Source organism: Typopeltis vanoorti, chromosome 1 (genome assembly GCF_054136105.1).
Source record: "Typopeltis vanoorti isolate ZY-2024b chromosome 1, IOZ_Tvanoo_1.0, whole genome shotgun sequence".
NCBI lineage: Eukaryota > Metazoa > Arthropoda > Arachnida > Uropygi > Thelyphonidae > Typopeltis > Typopeltis vanoorti.
In genome coordinates, this window is record NC_143549.1 from 80,445,468 (window position 1) to 80,466,054 (window position 20,587).

The 20,587-nt window shown below is 35.1% G+C and overlaps 1 protein-coding gene across 2 annotated transcripts in view; it reads right to left on the reverse strand.

Moving 5' to 3' along the window:
* Positions 1–1,475: 1,475 nt before the first annotated feature.
* 140up (RPII140-upstream gene protein) overlaps positions 1,476–20,587 on the reverse strand; it is an 83,149-nt gene continuing 64,037 nt past the window's right edge. The window contains exons 5-7 of one of the 2 annotated variants that reach the window (XM_090391610.1): positions 15,175–15,253; positions 7,865–7,966; positions 1,476–1,832 (exon numbers count right to left, since the gene is read on the reverse strand). In XM_090391610.1, coding sequence (XP_090247736.1) covers positions 1,751–1,832; positions 7,865–7,966; positions 15,175–15,253 — 263 coding nt within the window. In that variant the 3' untranslated portion in view covers positions 1,476–1,750. Of the gene's footprint in view, positions 1,833–7,863; positions 7,967–15,174; positions 15,254–20,587 lie in introns of those variants that run through there. The other variant, XR_016548228.1, reaches the window with a different exon arrangement.

A 20,587-nucleotide genomic window follows, 5' to 3' on the forward strand; every position in this document is an offset into this window, starting at 1 on the left:
TTGAGATAATTCATTAGTTCTTCTTTCTTATGATTCCAAATGATAAAAATGTCATCTACATATCTGTACCAAGTTTTTGGGGTAATTTGAGATAAGATTTTATCTTCTAGGTCTTCCATGAATAAGTCAACACAAGAAGGAGAGAGGGGGCTACCCATGGCTAATCCAGAAAGTTGTTTGTAGATAGTTTTTTGCCAAACGAAATAGTTCGAAGTTAAACAATGATTGAACAACATAGTGATGTTTCCTGGGAACAAGTTGTCTAAGATGTTGATGACTTCCACAACTGGAATGTTTGTAAACAGAGATGTGACGTCAAGGCTTGCTAGTATATCATCTTTAGAGATAGGGATGTTTTTTAATTTCTCAATAAAATGTTGTGAGTTTTTGATATAGGTATCCTTTGGCTATTTGGCTAGATATTTAGAAGTTGGTAAGTTGGAGAATAGATTCCATCAACTATTGGACGTAATGGTGTACCTTCTTTATGTATTTTAGGAATGCCATACAATCTTGGAGTCAAGGTGCATGGATTTTAGCTTTCTTATTAAGTCTATAGGCCAGTAGTCATTCCACGTAATAGTTCATTGGTGTCATTATGGTTTTTTTGCATAGGATCTGTACTGAGAACATCATAGGCAGAAGTGTCTGATAATAGATTGTTAATTTTCTCCTCAATCTTTTGTATTTAAGATAACAGTATTATTGCCTTTGTCAGCTTTAAGTATGATGATGTCTTTATTTTTCTTTAATTTGGGTAGCGTTCTTCTTTCCATTTGGTTAGAGTTGGTGTTAAGAGATCTTGACGGAGGATAGGATTATGCTGCTTTTAAATCGTAGGTCATTAGCTATAGGGTGTGGTAGCAACGAGATGGCTTTTTCTAAGTTGCAGATGAACTCTATTTTAGGAATAGCAGTAGGTTTTAAAGCGAAATTGAAAAGACAACAAAGACAACGTGATGACACACAATACATCAGTACTATAACTATTCCATTTGTCAGCAGCATTTCCAAAAAATTGGCAATCCTTCTAAAACCATACAATATTAGAGTAGCATTCAAGCCAGTCAATACTATTCAGAAATTTTTAAGATCACCGAAAGACCCTCATCCATTCTACAAGTACTCTGGAGTATATAATATACCTTGTTCCTGTGGTGTTAGTTACATTGGTCAAACCTCTAGAAGCTTCGAAAGAGACAGAAGGAGCACATAGGCTATGATAGAAACAATAGACAAGATATTTCAGGCCTTTCTTCCCACTTCGCCACTGCCAACCATCTGATTGAGTGGAATAAGAGTCATATGCCCTATATAGAAGAGAACTATCATTTCAGAACCTTCAAGGAAGCTGCTATAGTTGCCTGTTCAACAGGAAACCTAAATAAGAATCAAGGTCTAATCCTACCAGAAATTTGGAAAACTTTAATCAGATCACTAAACATCAAAGAAATGAACTTTCACGCCAATTACATTATGTCTCGTAACAAATAAATCATGTTCCCGAGACAAGCGTATTGTCTCGCACAGTACTAATTTTGTATGAATTAAAACTGTCAGTTCATATCACTTACCAGTTGTATCCCTGAAGATGCTAATAGCAAAAATTGGTGAAACTAGTAGGATAATAAATATTACTCACTTGACTAATATTCCTAAAATGTGTTATAGTTTCTAATACAAGTAGTCAAGAAAGAAAATCACACCATAACTGTAAACAAATTAAAAACTTTTATTTCACACAATGTCTTCAATTATCTTGATGCTTTGCATCATGTGCTGTTATCAAAGGATTAGTATATTCTTCTTTTTTTGCTTTTTGCTTTTTTTTCCTAGAAACAAAAGAAAATTATGATTAAAAGCTATCAAATACTTATAATCTGAGTTGTCAAATACAGCTTTGATGTATATAAATGATATCAATTACCCACCAGTTTATACACACATACTATAGTAATAAAACCCATTGGTATTATTACTATAGTGTATTTATTTTATTTACAAATTACCTTTACCTTTTGAAACATTTCTTATGAAAATAAACCCTATGGAACAACCAAAAACTAATATTCATTAATGTCAAAGTTTCTGGAACAAAACATAGAACTGGAATGAAGAAAAATAATTTATTAACTAAATTAATTATTCACAAACTAATGTTTCACCACTCAAGGCTAGCATTATCAAAGCCACATTTAACAAGGCACACTCAGCAAAGATTGAGAACGAAATGACCCTAAGAAAAAGGATGGTCACATGTATAAAGGACAAAAGACATGCTCTTTGAGGTAATCTTCTGTTATTAATGTTGACAAGATGGTGCATCAAAATATGTGCAGGTATCATACTATCAATATATCAAGTTCTGGAAAACTTGGCCACTTTCAGGAAACAGCCTGCAGGATTTGAATTGGGATCTGCATAGTAGCTAGGCTTTCTTTCATCTTTCAACTGATGAAGTGATCTTCTTCTGTAGGGGGGGAGGAAGCATTTTATTATTATTATTATTTGACACCTCCAGGGAGTCCAAGATTCATCGAAGGCAGGCACCTACTCTACAACTCTCCGTCTCCACCACTCAATCTCATCCACCAACCGCAACACCATCTACTGTCCACCACTACCAACACTAGTATTTTCACAGACAATTACAAACATCCATGCCCATGGTGGGATTCGAACCCACAGCCTTTTGGCTGGAGAGCGGATATGCTAACCACTCGGCCAACCAGGTTACTACAGAAAAATCCAATTCAAATCACAGACTGTTCTTGGAAGCAGCACAAGTCCTACAGAACCTAGTTAACTTCAGTAAAAGTGAAAGTGTGATCCTGCACAGAATTTGGTGCACTATCCTTAGTTTTCACTTTTCAAGTGTCAGTGATTTGGAAAGAACTAATAAATCATGTAATAAACTGTTAGTTCTGTTTAACTAATGTATTTGTTTTTCTACAAAAAGGTCAACATTTGATATTGTATACCAATCTTAGAATCTGTCATGAAATCTCTACTACAAGGATGTTTACATTAAAAGATATCTATCAAGGCAGACATTGCTGAACCAAAGTAGTTTACTTTGGGACAGTGGGATCCCACAGATATCATCAAATTTCTGACATGTACCCTCAAGGGATGTGTACAAGGTATAATGATAATACTACATGAAGAACTTCCATCATTACTAACTTCTTATCAGATCTTATATTTCTATCGTCTAAGGCACTTTGTACCATATCAATCTACCTATATCTTGATCTTCCTCTGGACCGTTTTCCTGCAAACCTGGCAGAGAACACTTGTTTTGCTAATCTTTCCTCTCCCATTCTGTTTAAGTGACCATACCACCTGAGATTAGCTCTGCTAACACATTCCTGGATACTAACTACGTTAAGTTCTTTCCTAATATCCTCGTTTTTAATATGATATTGCCATTGAACCATCTGTTCATGCCCTCTGATATCTGTAGTCTGTAGTCTTTGATGAAGTGTTTTATTTCTAACTCGGCTCTCAGATTCAGAAGTAAAAATTGGTTTGAACACTGTCTTGTATACAGCTACTTGAGCATTTTGACTAATTTCTCTCTTATTCCATAAAAATTTATTCAGTTGACTTCCTACCATACCAGCTTAATTGATTCTGTTGTCTATTTCCATATTTAATTTACTGCCTTCACTAAAAATTGTGCCTAAGTAGCTGAAATGTTTTACTTGTTCTATAGGTTCTCCATTCACAATGCAGTTGATATTTTCAATCTTTCTGCCTATTTTCATTGATTTTGTCTTATTATTGCTGATTTTCATACCAAATTTATTACAACAGTTATTAAATTTAGTCAGGGAATCTTGCAAACTTGTACTGGATTTATTTAAAAGTATAACATTGTCTGCATAAAGTAAAGAGCTGAGATTACATCTCCAATTTTGATATCAGGTTTAATACTGATTTCCTTCATAACATGATCATATAGATAATGAATAACAGAGGAGATAATGTGCATTCCTTGTCTAACACCAGATTTAATATCAAACCATCTTCCTGTAATTCAATTCTAACCGCTGACTTACAACTCAAAGACTAAGTATTGCACAATATAATGCCTCACTGATACCTTGTATGCCTTCTGCAGGTCTACAAAACTTAAATACAGATCTTTATTATATTCCCATGATTTTTCAATTATTTGTTGTACGTAAAGTGAAAATCTGATCCTGACAGTCTATTTGGTCTAAATCCAGCTTGTTCTTCACAAAGCTTCCCTTCCACAATCTTTCTCAACTGTTTCTCAAGTATACTTCTATAAATTTTATCAGGAACACTCAGTAGGGAAATACCTCTGTAATTCTCACATTGTTTTATTTCCTTTTTGTATATGGGTACTATGAGAGCTGTATTCCAGTCATCAGGAATTTGTCCCTGGTCCAGGCCTTCTGAACTATGCAGTGCAGTTTGTAAGACTTTTATACCTCAATAATCGAGCATTTCTGGTCGAATATCGTCTACTCCAGTGTCTTTCCACATTTTAGGCTTTTGGTGGCTTTTTCTACTTTAATTATGGATATGTATTCCTGATTGCATGCCTGTTTTTACCACTGTGCTGTCACTGATTCTTTCATTTAGCAATTTTTCAAAGTAATTTCTCCATACATCAAAGATATCTTTTTCTCCTGTTTTCATGTCACCTTTATCATCTCCAATTCCTTTTACAGCACTCTTTCCTCCATTTCTAAACTTTTTCAACAGCCTTCAGAATATCTTGCTGCCAACATTTATTTTCTATGTTCTTACCAAAGTCTTCCCATGACTTTTGTTTAGCTAGTTTTTTTTAGCTTTTTTACATTTGTCTCTGTATTTTCTAAGAACACAAGCTGATATATTTGCCAGGAACTTTCAATATGCTTTCTTCTTTTCCTTTACTACCTCTTTAACTTCCTGTGTCCATTGTGGAGTTCTGATTTTTCTATCCTTGCAGACAAGGATAGAAACACATACCTCTCTGGCTGAATCAATCAATGTTTTCTTCAGGATTTGCCACTGAATCTCCAAGGTTTGGTTCCTTTTCCTGTTCTACAGTCTACAGTTCATATCTAAGAGCTGCTCAACTTTTATTCGCTTTAATACTTTCTTACATGTTCTTTTCAATATGACATTCAATTTTATCTTGCTCAAGACTAAATGGTGATCACCTCTAATTTCAAATCCTCTGTACACTCTAATGTCCTGGACCAGTGAGAAAACATGATATCAACAATAACATAGTCAATGAGACGTTTCTTATTCCTTGTGTGTTCTCTCCATGTGAATTTATGCACATTTTTATGTTGGAACATGGTGTTAGTAATAACCAGTCCATCTCCTGAGTAGAAATACAACAGGTTTGCTTTGCTTTTTTCTCCAAATTTTCCCAAAATATTTTTGTCTAACAATCATTTCCTATTCTGTTATTTAGATCCCCAACAAGGACTTTTTTTCCTTTTTCATTGTGTCAGCTGTTTTATCTAAAACCATCAAAAATTCATCTACTTGTATCTTAGAACCTTCTATAGGACCACAGGCACAAATAAGTCTCATTGTCCAGTCCCCAATTCTGATATTTGCCCACATCACTCTATTTGATATTGCCTGCCATTCACGAAAAATTAGCCTCGCCTGATTGTTATTATCCGAATATAACATTTTGTATTTATTGTTTTGAAAGATCCTGCCAGTTTTTGTCTTTTTTTTTTTTTTTTTTTTTTTGTTTCACCCCTATTATGTCAATCTGGTACTCATCCAATTTCTCCATTTCTTTGTCATTTAAGGCATCTTATGTTTTTTGTTTTCTTGTAGCTGACTTTTTTGCTGTTCACCCCGGTTTCCTAGTTAACCGTGCGACGCTTCAGCCAGCATGAAATTCTGTCATGTGGTACCATCATTTTATTTGCGGTTTAAACCCATAAGAATACAGATCCACAGATGTGTACATTTTTAATTAACAAGTTACTTTTTACCCATCCTATTTTATGCAGTAGAGATATGGAGATTTAATAAGAATACAAGCAATGAAAATGAAAATTTTGAAGACAGTGAAAGGTAAGGCAAAGAAAGAGAGAATAAATGTAGACATTGGTGAATATTTTGGGAGCAAGTGTTGAAAAAATGCTTGTGTGAAATAAAAAAACTGAAACTACAAGACAAAGAGGAAGACTATGGAAAAGGTGGAGAGATCAGATAAGGGATGATTTAGAGAAAAAAAAAGAAACCGCAGCTGGAACAGTAGTCATGAAGAAAGAACACTGGTGGATTAAAAAAAAAAAAAAATGGAGCTCCAATCCACCTGATCTGACAGTTTCTGTTAGAGCAGTTGTTAAAGAATAGGCCAAACTGCGTGTAAGTTGGGTTAAGGTGTTAGAGAAGTTGGCAAGGATCCAGAACTATTAATAACAACAGAATATTTTGTAGTCAGCATTAATTTGCTAAGGGGAGGTCAGGTTTTAGCAATCTACTTACATGCTATTATTATTATTTATAATATGACACCTCTATATTACAAACAGATGACAAATGTATTGGACAAGGGAGACATATAGTATATTTACATTTTGCATAGGCCTGTGATAGTCCATCATATGACAAATCAGTAATTATGTTGGGAGGGAGAGAAACAGGGTTAAAGATTGGCTCTCTGATAGGTAACAGTAATAAATGGTGTATGGGATGAGGTATCCTGGAAGAGGAAAGTCACTAGTATATGCAAGAGTATGTTTTAGGGCAGGTTATTGTTTAACTCGTATGTTAATGATACTGGAAGAGGTTTAAATGCAATTTGAAGATGATGCAAAATTGTGGAGAGATATAAGAAATGGATCAGGTGTTATGACTTTACAGGAGGATCTGAATACTGTTTATAACTGGGTGAGTCAGTGGGGCTAATAATTCAATGTCACAAAGCGCAAGATTTTGAAATCTGAAAAGCAAGGATGAGATGAAGTGCATACATCTGGTGTGGATATCATGTAGAGCAGAGTAGATAACAGATCTAGGGATGACTGTGGACAAGGACCTGAAATTTAGGGTCACATTTCTTGCCAAGATGTGATAGGAGCAAACTCACAAGAAGGCCATGATTGTAAATGAGTCAATGCATAAGATATGCAGGAGGAATGGGGTAAAGTTTTTATAACTGTCTGGAGTGAATCTGATGAATGACTAGCTCACTAGTTAGGCAAAGATCTCACTAGTCAGATGTCAGCCTGGGTTACCATGGCTGCCTAATAGAACAGTCAGGTGTTCAAATCTGAGATCTACTTAATTTATGCACTTACCATCGATCATAGACCTAGTCAAATAATGCATAAAGTTTGCACTTGTCAAGTGCAAACTTTTCAAGCCCTGTATATGCCTGATGGACTACACTTGAATAGATTTGTTTTATGCATTTATAAAACTACCTCACATCTGAGAAATGCTCATCCTCAGACCATCAGCATCCAATCGAGTCCACTTGATTAGATGTATCATCATCATCAGATTCCTGACATGTACCCTCAAGGGATGTACAGGATATTATGATAGTACTACATGAAGAACTTACATTATTACTAACTTCCTATCAACAATTTTCCCCCAAATCGATCTGTTATCTGTCAAAACTCCGACATTATCAGATCGTATGTCTTCTAAGGAACTTTTTACTATCCACCTATATCTTGGTCATCCTCTGGGTCTTTTTCTTGCCAACCTGGCAGAGAACTCTTGATGTAAGTTCATGAAAATATTAAGTTGCCTCTAAATATAGGATTATAATTCCCAATAATCCCTCATAAAACTAACTTTTGGATTTCCTTAACTAAAAGATAATTAAAAGAAAGAGAAACAAAATACTCACATCAGTTCTTTTTCCCAATATTTATGATGCCAATATCGTAGTTCTGCAATTGATGTATCAGATATCCACAATCCTGCAACCACAAGTGATCCTGCAAGTAATCTATAAGTGAAATAATGCTGTTATATCTCTCATTCTATTACCAGCAAGTAGTTAAGGAAATATTGATAAAATTAATTTGTCATTACAAACTAAAATTTCTTGATGATGATAATCATATACAAATTACTAAATAAGCAGACTATAAATTGTCAATATAGTTTTATTATTTTTTTATTTTCTCCTGTTTTTAAGCATTAATATGGCAACTTCCACCACAATCATGTGGAAACCTAATCTCACCTCTGCTCAATTACAGAGCATTTAAAGTAACAATGCTCAAGGCATAAAGTGGCTTGAAAGAATTCCATTTTTGGTCTCTAGAACAGGGTTTCCAGAGTACCTACTCCTTAGTCAACCCACAGTGTTTATGTATACAATAGGCTTACAATATTTTATATGTAGGATTCATTAAAAAACTAATCAAATTATCAAGAGTTGATCCTAAAATCGCTGTCTCGCTTTTTGCCATTTCACTCCTTTCAACTATGATCCTTATATTTGGCATGTGGTTTGTTCTTTCGTCAACCTTCCATGCACTTCTTCTCTCAATCAACTTGCAAGAATCAAAATATTTAAAGATAAGCTTTTCTTTATTTTACTGTATACTAGTAGGATATAATGTTTATTGTAGGATATAATGTTTTATATATCCTAGTGTGTTATTTAGCTTTTGCATGCATTCACAAATGATTCACAAAGCCAAAATGCATTTGTAAGCTAAATAAAGGCTGGATTCCATGGGGGTGGGAGAACCTGTAATTCATTTTTTATTAATCAGTTAATGAATACAGAGAAGCAGAATAATGTAAGCAAATGAACTAGAGAGAGAGAGAGAGATTAAAAAAAGGAAGATGGAAGGAAGAACAATGGATGTGATGCAATGAATATGTACAACTGTTTAAGCATGAGCAAAGAGAATGAAAGGGGGGGGAGTAATGGTAGGCAACTGAACTGAAATAAAAGGTGTGTAGTGCTTATATACCTTTCCAGAGATAGGCATTAGCAGAATACATTATTAATAAAATCGTGTAATTATATATTACAAGATTTTATTAATAATGAATTCCAATAAATCTATGTATTGGAGATAAGAACAACAGAAGAGAAACTGCCTTCAAGTAATCCTGACAAAATCACTTTCCAATTATAATAATGGAATTAATATAATTGAAAAGGACTTAGGAATGTTTTCATGATTCCATGATCTACCTCAACTCTATTATACCTCAATAAGAAGTGATGAGAATACATTGGTTATAGTCAAATCCTCTGATGTTATCATATTCAGGGTTTCGAAGTAGAATGCTTTGCATTCTACTTCCAAACCTGGACTTACACTTTCTTCAGATGCCTAACTCCAAATCAATTCAAATCCATTCCAATTATCTTATATAATGTACTTTTTATTCATTATATATTCATCCCATACATCTACAAACTGCATACTTTCTTCTGCTGAACCAAAAAAATTGATTTATTTGCAATCACTGCAATTCTTCTCAATTTGCTCCTATCATATTGTGCCAAGAGATTTATCTTTACTCTTATTATTATTTTTTTTTTTTTCTTCTTAGTAACTCTTTCATATCTTTTCTCCTATCATACTTGTCACCTTTCAAATCATTTGTGCCTCCCAAAACAATCTACTCTTCTGAGTCTTTAGACTACTTTTAGCTTTTTTTTTTTTTTACTTGACTGAAAGTAATAACCAAGTTAATTATCATACATCATGATCATCACACAGATGCTATTTCACATTACACGAATATCATTCACGACAAAAAATTATCAATGTGTACTGAACTTTCAGCATTCATTTTTCTAATATAATAAATACTTTATAAGTTATCCAGTGAAACAGAAAATAATATTTGCAAGAATGATAAAATTTATGTGCAAAATATATGGTAATTTGACATGTTGATAAGTCCTCATAGATGTTTGTCCTTTCATTCTACATACTCCCAACTTCTAAAAAAAAAAATCTTTTTCCTTTGCTGAAAACAATTTGATGCCACTTTTTACTTCTAAAAACAACTGACATTATAAAAAAACATAGGAAAAATAATTTTTGAAAAATAAGGAAAAGGAGGAAGCATGCAGATCCTATACTTTCCTCTCAAGCTTGTAAAACATAAGCAGCTGTTGGTCAACATGCATTCAAAATTCAGACCTGCAAAACTAACTTTACCTACTACTCCTCTTTCATTTCATATTCCTCTGCAACAATGAATTATTACTATGAATATCCAATTATTACTACCTTCAGCTGTTCAAAGAGGGGGGGGAATCAGCAGATCCCTCTTCTACTTTAAATGCTTATCTATGTGATGTAAATGGATTAGTAATCTTTGATGTATGTTTTTTTTATGCATATATTAAAATATCCAAGTGTTAATTTTTGAATATGCAGCAGCATAGAAACCTCACATTGATTCATTATATAGGTGGCGCTAGTGTCCTTGGTAAATGTTTAGCTAGTCTAGAAAACGTGTTTTTAAAGTTAAATATAGTGTGGCTTTTTGTCACAAATTGTGCTGCAATTGTGCATCGGTTAGAAACAAGTGTCCTTCAGTGGTATTATTGTTTAGAACTGTGTTGTATATATTGTGTTTTCACTGCCGTTTGTTTCACTATATCAACGTGTAAAGATGGCGTCCAACAAGAACCGTACGTCAGCGGCGCGCAGGACTTCTACTACTAAACGAAAGGCTGGCTCAGCGTTAGATTTTTCGCAATGGATGCGTTGCGGAAACTGCTACATGTATGCACCGAAAAATGTGAAGGATCTGTGGTCGGTCTGGCAAAATGAGAAGAACGAAAATGTCGACGTATGTGAGAAGTGTCGGGATAGGCTGGAGCGTTTAGGAATGGAAGCTGACATCGGGACCGTAGCGGAAGAACTTCGGCGGGAGTTTATGAAAATGAAAAATGACCTTCATCTTCTTCATGAGGAAGTGGAAGTGATCGGTAAGGAGATACTGGAAGTTAAAGCTGAGTTTAATGTGTTAAACAGAGAAATTAGGACTATAGAGATTACTTTAGCTGAAGTAACTAGAACAGGATTACATATGGGTGAGTCTTTGGTGAATGATTCAGTAATAAATAGTATGGGAGTGATTGGGAGTCAACATAATAAAACCACAAGTGGCCTAGAAGAAATGAGATGTAGTGAGAGTGGGGGGGGGTAAGTAATAGAGAGTTGAGTAATGAAGCTGGGAGAGTCATGCTGAATAGTGTAGAGAATGAGTCCATGAGTGTGGACTTGAATGAAGTTAAGAGTGGTAAAATATATGGTGATTCTATGATTAAGGATATGGAGAGTGGTATGCATGAGGAGTGCTTGGTGGATGGGATAATAGAAAGAGTGGCTTTAGCAATAAAACGAGGGCATGAAGCAGACAAGATGATAGTTATGGTGGGTACGAATGACCTGAGAGGTAGTATAAATCGGGTAGGAAAAGATTTAAGAACATTATTAGATATTGTGAAGAGGAAAAGTGTCAATGGGAGGATAGTGTGTGTGCTGCCTCGTTTTGACAATTACGAGTTAAGTAGACGAGCAATGATAATGAATGATATGATTGCAAGAATGTGCAGAAAAAGAGGTCTGGAGTTTGTTGATGTTTGGAGTGTGTTTGAAGGAAAAAGGCAGTTGTATGCTAGAGATGGACTGCATCTTAACATGGAAGGACATAAGCGATTGAAGAAGTTATTGTTTTCTGAACAGGTTGAAGTTATTGGGCAGGGAAACTAATATTGAAAAGGTTGAGTGTAAGAGAGAGAAACTTTAGCACTGATTGTGTATTTATTGATCCTTATAGGCAGAATAAATTGCAGAAGAGAGAGGATAAAAATTGGCATAGGACTACGGTAGTTAGTGACTTATATATCAGTTCTAAAGCCGGTACAAGATCTAGAGGGAATCTGCAATTTTTGTATACCAATGCTAGAAGCATTCGAAATAAGAGAGAAGAATTTTTGGCATTAGTCAGTGAAATCTCACCAAAAGTTGTAGGCATTAGTGAAACTTGGCTGTCAGCAGAAGATGTGGTCACTGGAATTGAATGTGATGGGTACAGTATTTTCAGGGAGGATAGAGAAGATAGAACAGGAGGAGGAGTACTGTTGATGATAGCTGATGTGTTGCAGCCAAAGAAAGTAGTATATCATGATGATAGACATGTGAATGAGAGTTCATTTGAGGCAGTCTGGTGCGAAATAGTGACCAACGCAACCAAATATACAGTTGGATGCTGCTATAGGCCAGGGAGTACGGGGGGAGATATTGAATTCATGCATCAGCAACTTAGTGCAATGAGTGAAGGCTTAGTGATTATTATGGGGGATTTTAATTATGGTGATATCAATTGGAAGGAGGAATTATCACGTAGCAAAAAGGAAATGGAGTTCATACATCTTCTACGAGATAATTACTTGAAACAGCACATAACTGAAGGGACACGTGGTGTGAGAGTGTTGGACCTGGTTATTGGTTCAGAGGTTATATGCATAAGTAAGGTGTCCTCGTTACCTCCAGTTGGTGAAAGCGATCATGTGGTATTGACTTGGGAAGTTGCAAAATCTGTGGATTTTTCTATTAAGAAGGGGTATGTACGGAACTACAGGTTAGGCAATTATAACAAGCTTCGGAGTGAGCTTGCAGCCATCCCATGGCAGAACATATTGCAAGGGAAAGATGTTAGCAGTGCTTGGGATAAAATCAGCGGGTATCTGAGGAAAGCAATATCAGATTGTGTCCCCATGGTCAGGAGGTCAAACAAGGCAGGCATTAGATGGATGAGCAGTAGAATCAAGCTTGAACTGCAAAAAAAGAAAATGTTATGGAGAATTTACAAGGAGAAAGGCGATCAGGACACCCATGAGCAGTACAAGGCTCAAGCTATGAAGGTTACCAGCATAGTAAGAAAAGCTAAATCAGATTATGAGAAGACCTTAGCCAAAGAGATCAAGGGTAATCCCAAAGAGTTCTTCCGCTATGTGGCAAGTAAGAGGAAGAATGACTTCGGAAGGATAACCTTAGTGGGTGCTGATGGTATTGAGGTGACAAAATCAGATGTAATAGTCGAGTTACTGAGTGATCACTTTTCAAAAGTCTATCACCCAAGTGAGGATATCTCTATACCTATAGCAATACCTAATGTGAGAATTGAAGCTAAAGAATCAGAGATATTAAATATATTGCAAAACTTAAATGCAAACGCTGCGGTAGGCTTAGATGGAATATCAGCTCGGGTGTTGCGTGAATGTGCAAATGAATTGTCAGCCCCTCTTACCTGGATATTTAATTTAAGTTTGAACTCTGGTATGGTCCCTAGGGAGTGGAAGTTAGGCAAAGTGGTTCCTTTGCATAAGGGTGGCTCTAAAACTGCGGTATTGAATTACAGACCAATCACCATCTCAGGAGTAGTGGTAAAAGTATTGGAAAAGTTGGTTAAAGACAAAATTCAAGAATGGGTGGATCAGGATATGATACTCTATAGAGGCCAACATGGTTTTGTTAAAGGTAGATCCTGCCTTAGCAATCTATTAACTATTCATAATAGAATAACATCTGAGTTGGACAAAGGAACTGGCTACACAGTGGTACTTCTGGATTTTGCTAAGGCTTTTGACAGGATACCCCATAGAACACTGTTACGCAAATTGGAGCAGATGGGAATGGATATTAAATTGGTGATATGGATAGGAGAATGGCTCAGGGAGAGATACCATAAGGTGGTGTATGGAGGAGCCGAGTCCAGAATGAGGCAGGTGACCAGTGGTGTGCCTCAGGGCTCTGTGCTTGGGCCAATGTTGTTTAATTTGTATATAAATGATATAGGAAACGGCTTAAAGGGAGATATTCAGTTGTTTGCTGATGATGCAAAGTTGTGTAGTGCAATAAAAAATCAAGCTGATGTTGAAAGTTTGCAGGAGGATTTAAATAAGCTGGTAAAATGGGCAAAAGAAAATGGATGTCAGTTCTATGTGGAAAAGTGTAAAGTCATGCATTTTGGGATTAAAAGATTACCAGCTGTGTACTACATCGATGGAAAGGTACTCCAAGAGATTGATGAGGCTAGGGACTTAGGGGTATTGGTAGATAGGGAGATGAAGTTCAGAGGACACATTGCTAAAGTGTCCAAGATTGCACATAGGATTACTTGGTTGTTGAGGAACACACTGACATCCAGAGATAAAGAGGTTATTATTCCCCTTTATAAAGCATTGATACTTCCACATTTGGATTACTGTGCTCAGGTCTGGTCACCTGGATTCCTTGGAGATGAGGAGGCTGTGGAGAGGGTTCAGAGAAGAGTGACCAAGTTGGTGAGTGATATAAAAAATGCTCCCTACATTGATAGATTGAGAGCTTGTGGATTGCAGAGATTGGTTGATAGGCGAAGAAGAGGGGATATGATAGAAACATTCAAATTACTAAAAGGTTTTTATAGGATTGATGCAGGGGAAATGTTTCAGCTGTGTGATAGTGAGGGAAGAACAAGAGGTCATCTCTGGAAATTAAAGAAGAGTGTGGTTAACAAAGGTGTCAGAACAAGGTTTTTTGCCTGGAGGGTGGTGAATGAGTGGAATTCATTGCCTGACTTAGTTGTGAGCTCTTTGTCTGTAAATGAATTCAAGAAGAGATATGATAGATATTGTTTTGCTAGTTTGGGTCTCCCGCGATGAGTCTACTGACTCCATGGAGATACCCGTAATAATAATAATAATAATCTTTTCCAGAGCAGGAAGAATAGCATTTCAGGCTGGATGTAGCCCACAGACTGCATTTATCTATCGCTGCTGTGGCATATTATGAATCATTCCAAAATTTATATACCCTGACAAATTTTAATAAAGGTGAAATGTCATCAAACCTATCTGTCTAGAATGGAGTATTAATAAGAATACTGAATGACATAATCTAACAGTTGCAATATCCATTTAAAACAATGTTGATTTCTAAAATAAAACAGTACGTAGGAAATATGAAATGGTGATCTGTATATCTGTGGAGAGATCACAGCAAGATGACTAGAGTGTTATGCATCATTTGAAAACAGTCATTTGAAAATAGTCACAAGTTTCACGTAAGGTTTTGTATTAACATCCTATGCCTATAAATGTACTTTGACTAACTAGATATACTGATGAACAAAATCAATCATAACTGGAGTAAACTGCACTGAAAAATAAGTACTAACCCCAGAGTGCCTCCTAATAATCCACTTACTGCCATTGCTGTTGGACCTAGTTTTATCCTCCAGAAACTTCCACAAATTACTGAAAAGAATCAAAGAAATAAAATAAATAAATGCATTATTTATTTGAAATACTGGTCTCATCAATTATACTATATTGTCAGAGTAAGTTTTAAAGCAAGCTCTATGAAATAAAACAAAAGTTAACTACTGCATTTACTCAAATATAACTTGCGCTTTTTTCCCAAAAATTTAAGCTAAAATATCGCGGTGCGAGATATATGCTGGGATTTTTAGAAACTAAAGAAAACTAAACTAACAAATTGTCATCATTGTTATTACAACTGAAAATGGGTGTGATTTACCAAGAATCTCATATTCACTATAGCTACTTTTTGCCTCGAGAGCAGTTTCCTTGTGTGCATTGTCAAAGTCATCTACACAAATAGCATCATATTCTTTCCCATTATTTCAAACAAAAATTATCAGTAATTTACAAGACTTGAGATACATAATGAACAATCTTTCACAAATGACTAATGAGAAGTGAAAGAAGAGCATGAAACAGACAGCAATGGTAGGCCAGTACAGATAGAGCAGCTGTGAAGACATGCATATGATTGGTGTGATATTAACAAAAGATAGCGCGATCCAAAGACAAATAACAATTGTTGAGTTGAAATACTAATTCTCTTCAACTCATGTGCAATCAAACAAACACTTATTTCATGTAATTGAAAAATTGGACAATAGTTTTTGGTCAAGATACTGTGTTTGCCGGTGCAACATATGGTTTTGCTCGAGTCTATACCACATAGTTTCTGTGGGAGGCAACATGTAATTCATTGTGCCATTTTTATTCCAGTTGTCTCTAATTGCACTATTTGTTGAGAAATAAATGATACAGACTGCAAATGTCTCTGTACCTTATTCAGTGATACAATAAAACTAGTTGTTTTTCTTGTGTCTGCAGTATAATGGCTGATGGGGAGGATGTGTTGTTTACTGCGAGGAGCAAGTTACTATCGTCCTGACGTGAATGTGTTTAAATTTTTTTTATTTGCAAGGTATATGCGAAACTTTTTTCTTTCTTTTTTGTAAAATAAATCAAGGGTATGAGTTATATTCGAGTAAATATGGTATAAACATGAGGATTGTTAAAAAAAAAAAAAAAAAAAAGTATCCAGAATGCATATATATTTTAATGCTAACTACATGTTCATCATTGTTATTACAATGCCAAACATAATTGAGAAGATTTAGCCAAATTGTCATAACAAATTACACAGTGTAATTTGTTATGACATAACCACAGCCACAGTAATTAACTTTAATGAAAGTATAGACATTTCATACTGAAAATAACAGTACATAAGTGTGCAGAAACAAGCAAATTAAAGAACAGGAATATACAACAATACAACAAAGATACATACAACAATCAGTTTACCAATTAAAAATGGTTATTGCAAGCTAGAAATTAATATATTAATAAATTATATCAGGGGTGCTTAAAGGACAAAGCAGTATAACTCCGAGGAGAATTCCACAAAGCCTTTAAAGGAATGCAGAGAACACACCACGGCTTCTGATCTAATGTCCGATCCTCACCTTCTCGTGGTGCACCCTGTTAGGTATCTACCCAGATACTGAATGAACGAGGATGAGCTGGCATTTTGGGATTTAGCTGACCAAATTGTATTCTTATTGGCTTAAACCACAATATTAAATGATGTGGTGTGTGAGTGAGTGATGTGGACAAATATCAGAATGGGGAACTGGACAATGAGACTTATTTGTGCCTATGGTCCCACAGAAGGTTCTGCTAAGGTAGAAGTGGAGGAATTTTTTGAGGCTTTAGACAAAGCAACTAACAATGAAAAAGGAAAAGTTGGGCCTTGTTGGGGATCTAAATAGCAGAGTAGGAAATGATTGTCAGACATACAAAAATATTTTGGGAAAATTTGGAGAAAAGAGCAAAGCTAATAATAATGGCAAATACTTGTTGGATTTCTGCTCAGAAGATGGACTGGTTATTACTAACCATGTTCCAACATAAAAATATGCACAAATTCACATGGAGAGAAGGCACAAGGAATAAGAAAAGTTTCATTGACTATGTTATTGTTGATAGTGATGTTTTCTCTCTTGTGCATACAGAGGATTTGAAATTGGAAGTGATCACCATTTAGTCTTGAGCAGGATAAAACTAAATGTTATATTGAAAAGAAGAGCAATTGAGAAAGTTTTAAAACAAATAAAAGTATAACAGCTCTCAGATGTGAACTGTAAACTGAAATATATAAACATTATTCAAGAAAAAATGAAAGAGTTTGAGAACAGGAATTAAACCTTGAAGAGACATTGGCAAGCTCTGAAGAAAACATTGATTGATTCAGCCAGACAGGCATGTGGAGAGGTTGTCTGCAAAGGATAGAAAAACAGAACTCCATGATGGGTACAGGAAGGAAAAGAAGAAAGCATATCAAAAGTTCCTGGCAAATAAGTCAGCTTGTGCTCTAAGAGAATACAGAGACAAATGTAAGAAAGCTAAACAGTGTGTAAAACTAGCTAAACAAAAGTCAAGGGAAGGCTTTGGTAAAAACATAGAAAATAAATATCAAGTAAGTGGCAAGATATTCTGAAGTCTGTTGAAAAAGCTTAGAAATGGAGGAATGCTGTAAAAGGAATTAGAGATGATAAACATGATATGAAAACTGGAGAAAAAGATATCCTTGAAGTATGGAGTAATTACTTCGAAAAATTGCTAAATGAAACGAGCAGTGATAGCACAGTGGTAAAAAACACTCAACAGGCATACAGTCAGGAATACATATCCATACTTGAAGTAGAAAAAGCCATCAAAGGCTTGAAATGTGGAAAGACAGCAAGAGTAGATGATATTCGACCAGAAATGCTGAAATATGGTGGTAGAAAAGTCTTACAGTGGCTGCACTGCTTAATTCAGAAAGCCTGGATAGAGGGACGAATTCCTGACAATTGGAGTAGAGCTCTCATAGTATCCATATAGAAAGGAAAATAAAACAGAATGTGACAATTACAGAGGCATTTCTCTATTGAGTATTCCTGGTAAGATTTATGCCAGTATACTTGAGAAATGATTGAGAAGGATTGTGGAAGAGAAGCTTGGTGAAGCACAAGCTGTATTCAAGCCAAATAGAGACTCAGGATCCGATTTTCATTTTACAACAAATAGTTGAGAAATCATGGGAATATAACAAAGATCTATTTAAGTTTTGTAGATCTGAAAAAAGCACATGACAAGATGCCAAGAGAGAAGCTGTTCAAAACGCTACAGTTGTATGGTGTCATTGGAGCATTATATCAAGGCAATACTTGGTCTTTATTTGAGTTGTAAGTCAGCAGTTAGAATTGAAGGAGGTACAGGAAGATGGTTTAATGTTAAATCTGGTGTCAGACAAGGATGTATATTATCCCCTCTGTTATTCATTATCTATATGGATCACATTATGAAGGAAAGTGGTATTAAACCTGATATCAAAATTGGAGATGTTAATGTCAGCTCTTTGCTTTATAAGGATGATGTTATACTTCTAAATAAATCCGCTACAAGTCTGCAAGATTCCCTGACTAAATTTAATAACTGCTGTAATAAATTTGGTATGAAAATCAGCAATAACAAGACAAAGACAATGAAAATATCAACTGCATCGTGAATGGAGAATCTATAGAACAAGTAAAACATTTCAGCTACTTAGGCACAATTTTTAGTGAAGGCAGTAAATTAAATATGGAAATAGACAACAGAATCAATAAAGCTGTTATGGTAGAAAGTCAACTGAATACATTTATATGGAATAAGAGAGAAATTAGTCAAAACACTGAAGTAGTAGCTGAATACAAGACAGTATTCAAATCAATTTTTACTTATGAATCTGAAAGCCAGGTTAGAAATAAAACACTTCATCAAACACTACAGACCACAGATATCAAAGTCCTGAGAAAGATTAGGGGCATGAACAGATGGCATCAATGGCAATATCATATTAAAAACGAGGATATTAGGAAAGAACTTAACATAGTTAGTATCAAGGAATGTGTTAACAGAGCTAATCTCAGGTGGTATGGTCACTTAAACAGAATGGGAGAGGAAAGATTAACAAAACAGGTGTTCTCTGCCAGGTTGCCAGAGAACACTTGATTTGTTAAAAAAGACCCAGAGGAAGACAATTATAGGTGGATTGATATAGTTAAAAAAGTGCATTAGAAGATAGAAATATAAGATCTGACAACGTTCGATCCTTGACAGGTAATAGATTGATTTGGAGGAAAATTGCAGATAGGAAGTTAGTAATAATGTAAAATTTTCATGTAGTATACTATCATATTCTGTACACCCCTTGAGGGTAAATGTCAGGAATTTGATAATGATAAATAATATTAAAACTATTTTTGAGTTTATATAAAATGAGAATCTCCCAAACTTTTGGGAGAGAGAGACAATCATTCTGATTCAGGTTAGGCTGATGTAAAAGGGCTTTGCAACTTTCTTTGAAAAGGTGTTCATATTTAAAACTACTTCTATAGAGAAGGTAAGCTTCATCCAACTGGATGCTGTGTTTAGTGTCAATACTATGTTGAGTTTTGAGGTTTCAGATATTGAATGTAATATTGATGTCCATTAATTCTTCTTTCTTTTTTCACAGAATGGCCTATCCACCCAAAATATGTCAAATTACATTCACAAGGAATCTGGTAAACACCAGCTAATGATAGAGGTGACAGTTTGTCTTTTGTAGATGAATACAGATGAGAAAATTTGTTGATAGGAAAATGTGGCAATAAGGTGATATTTCTTAAAATATTATACCAATAAGTTCAGAGATACCAGAAATATAAGGGATTGGAATCCTGAGGTCTAGGAACATAGGAGTCAATTATCTGCTGGATTTGATGAGGGTTGTGACCATTTAATTCCATTAAATTTTTGATAGTGAGAAGTTCTTGTAAGCTTGAGGGAGAGAGAGCAGCATACATTTTGTGCACTGTTAATTAAAGACTTGATAATAATTTTTTGAGAGGTGTGATGAACAAGCTTTTGTTATCTATAGTAAAGGTAGGTTTTAGATAAACACTGGTTGACAAAGTCTCGGAGGCTGTGCAAGTAAGAAGGATATGTTCTTAGAATGGTAAACTACCAGCATTTTCTTTTTCCATGGTGAATTGAATGAGAGAATGAAGGCTATTGATCTATTGTAGGAAGTGGTAAGTTCATTTTCAGAATAAGACCAAAAAAAAAAAAAAACCATCGATGTAATGAAACCAAATAGAGGATTGGGAATGAATGAATGAGAACAGGGATATCTTCAAGATCATTCAAAAAATAGTTTGCCAACGGTGCCAGCTGAAATATCCTGATTGCATAACAAATTTA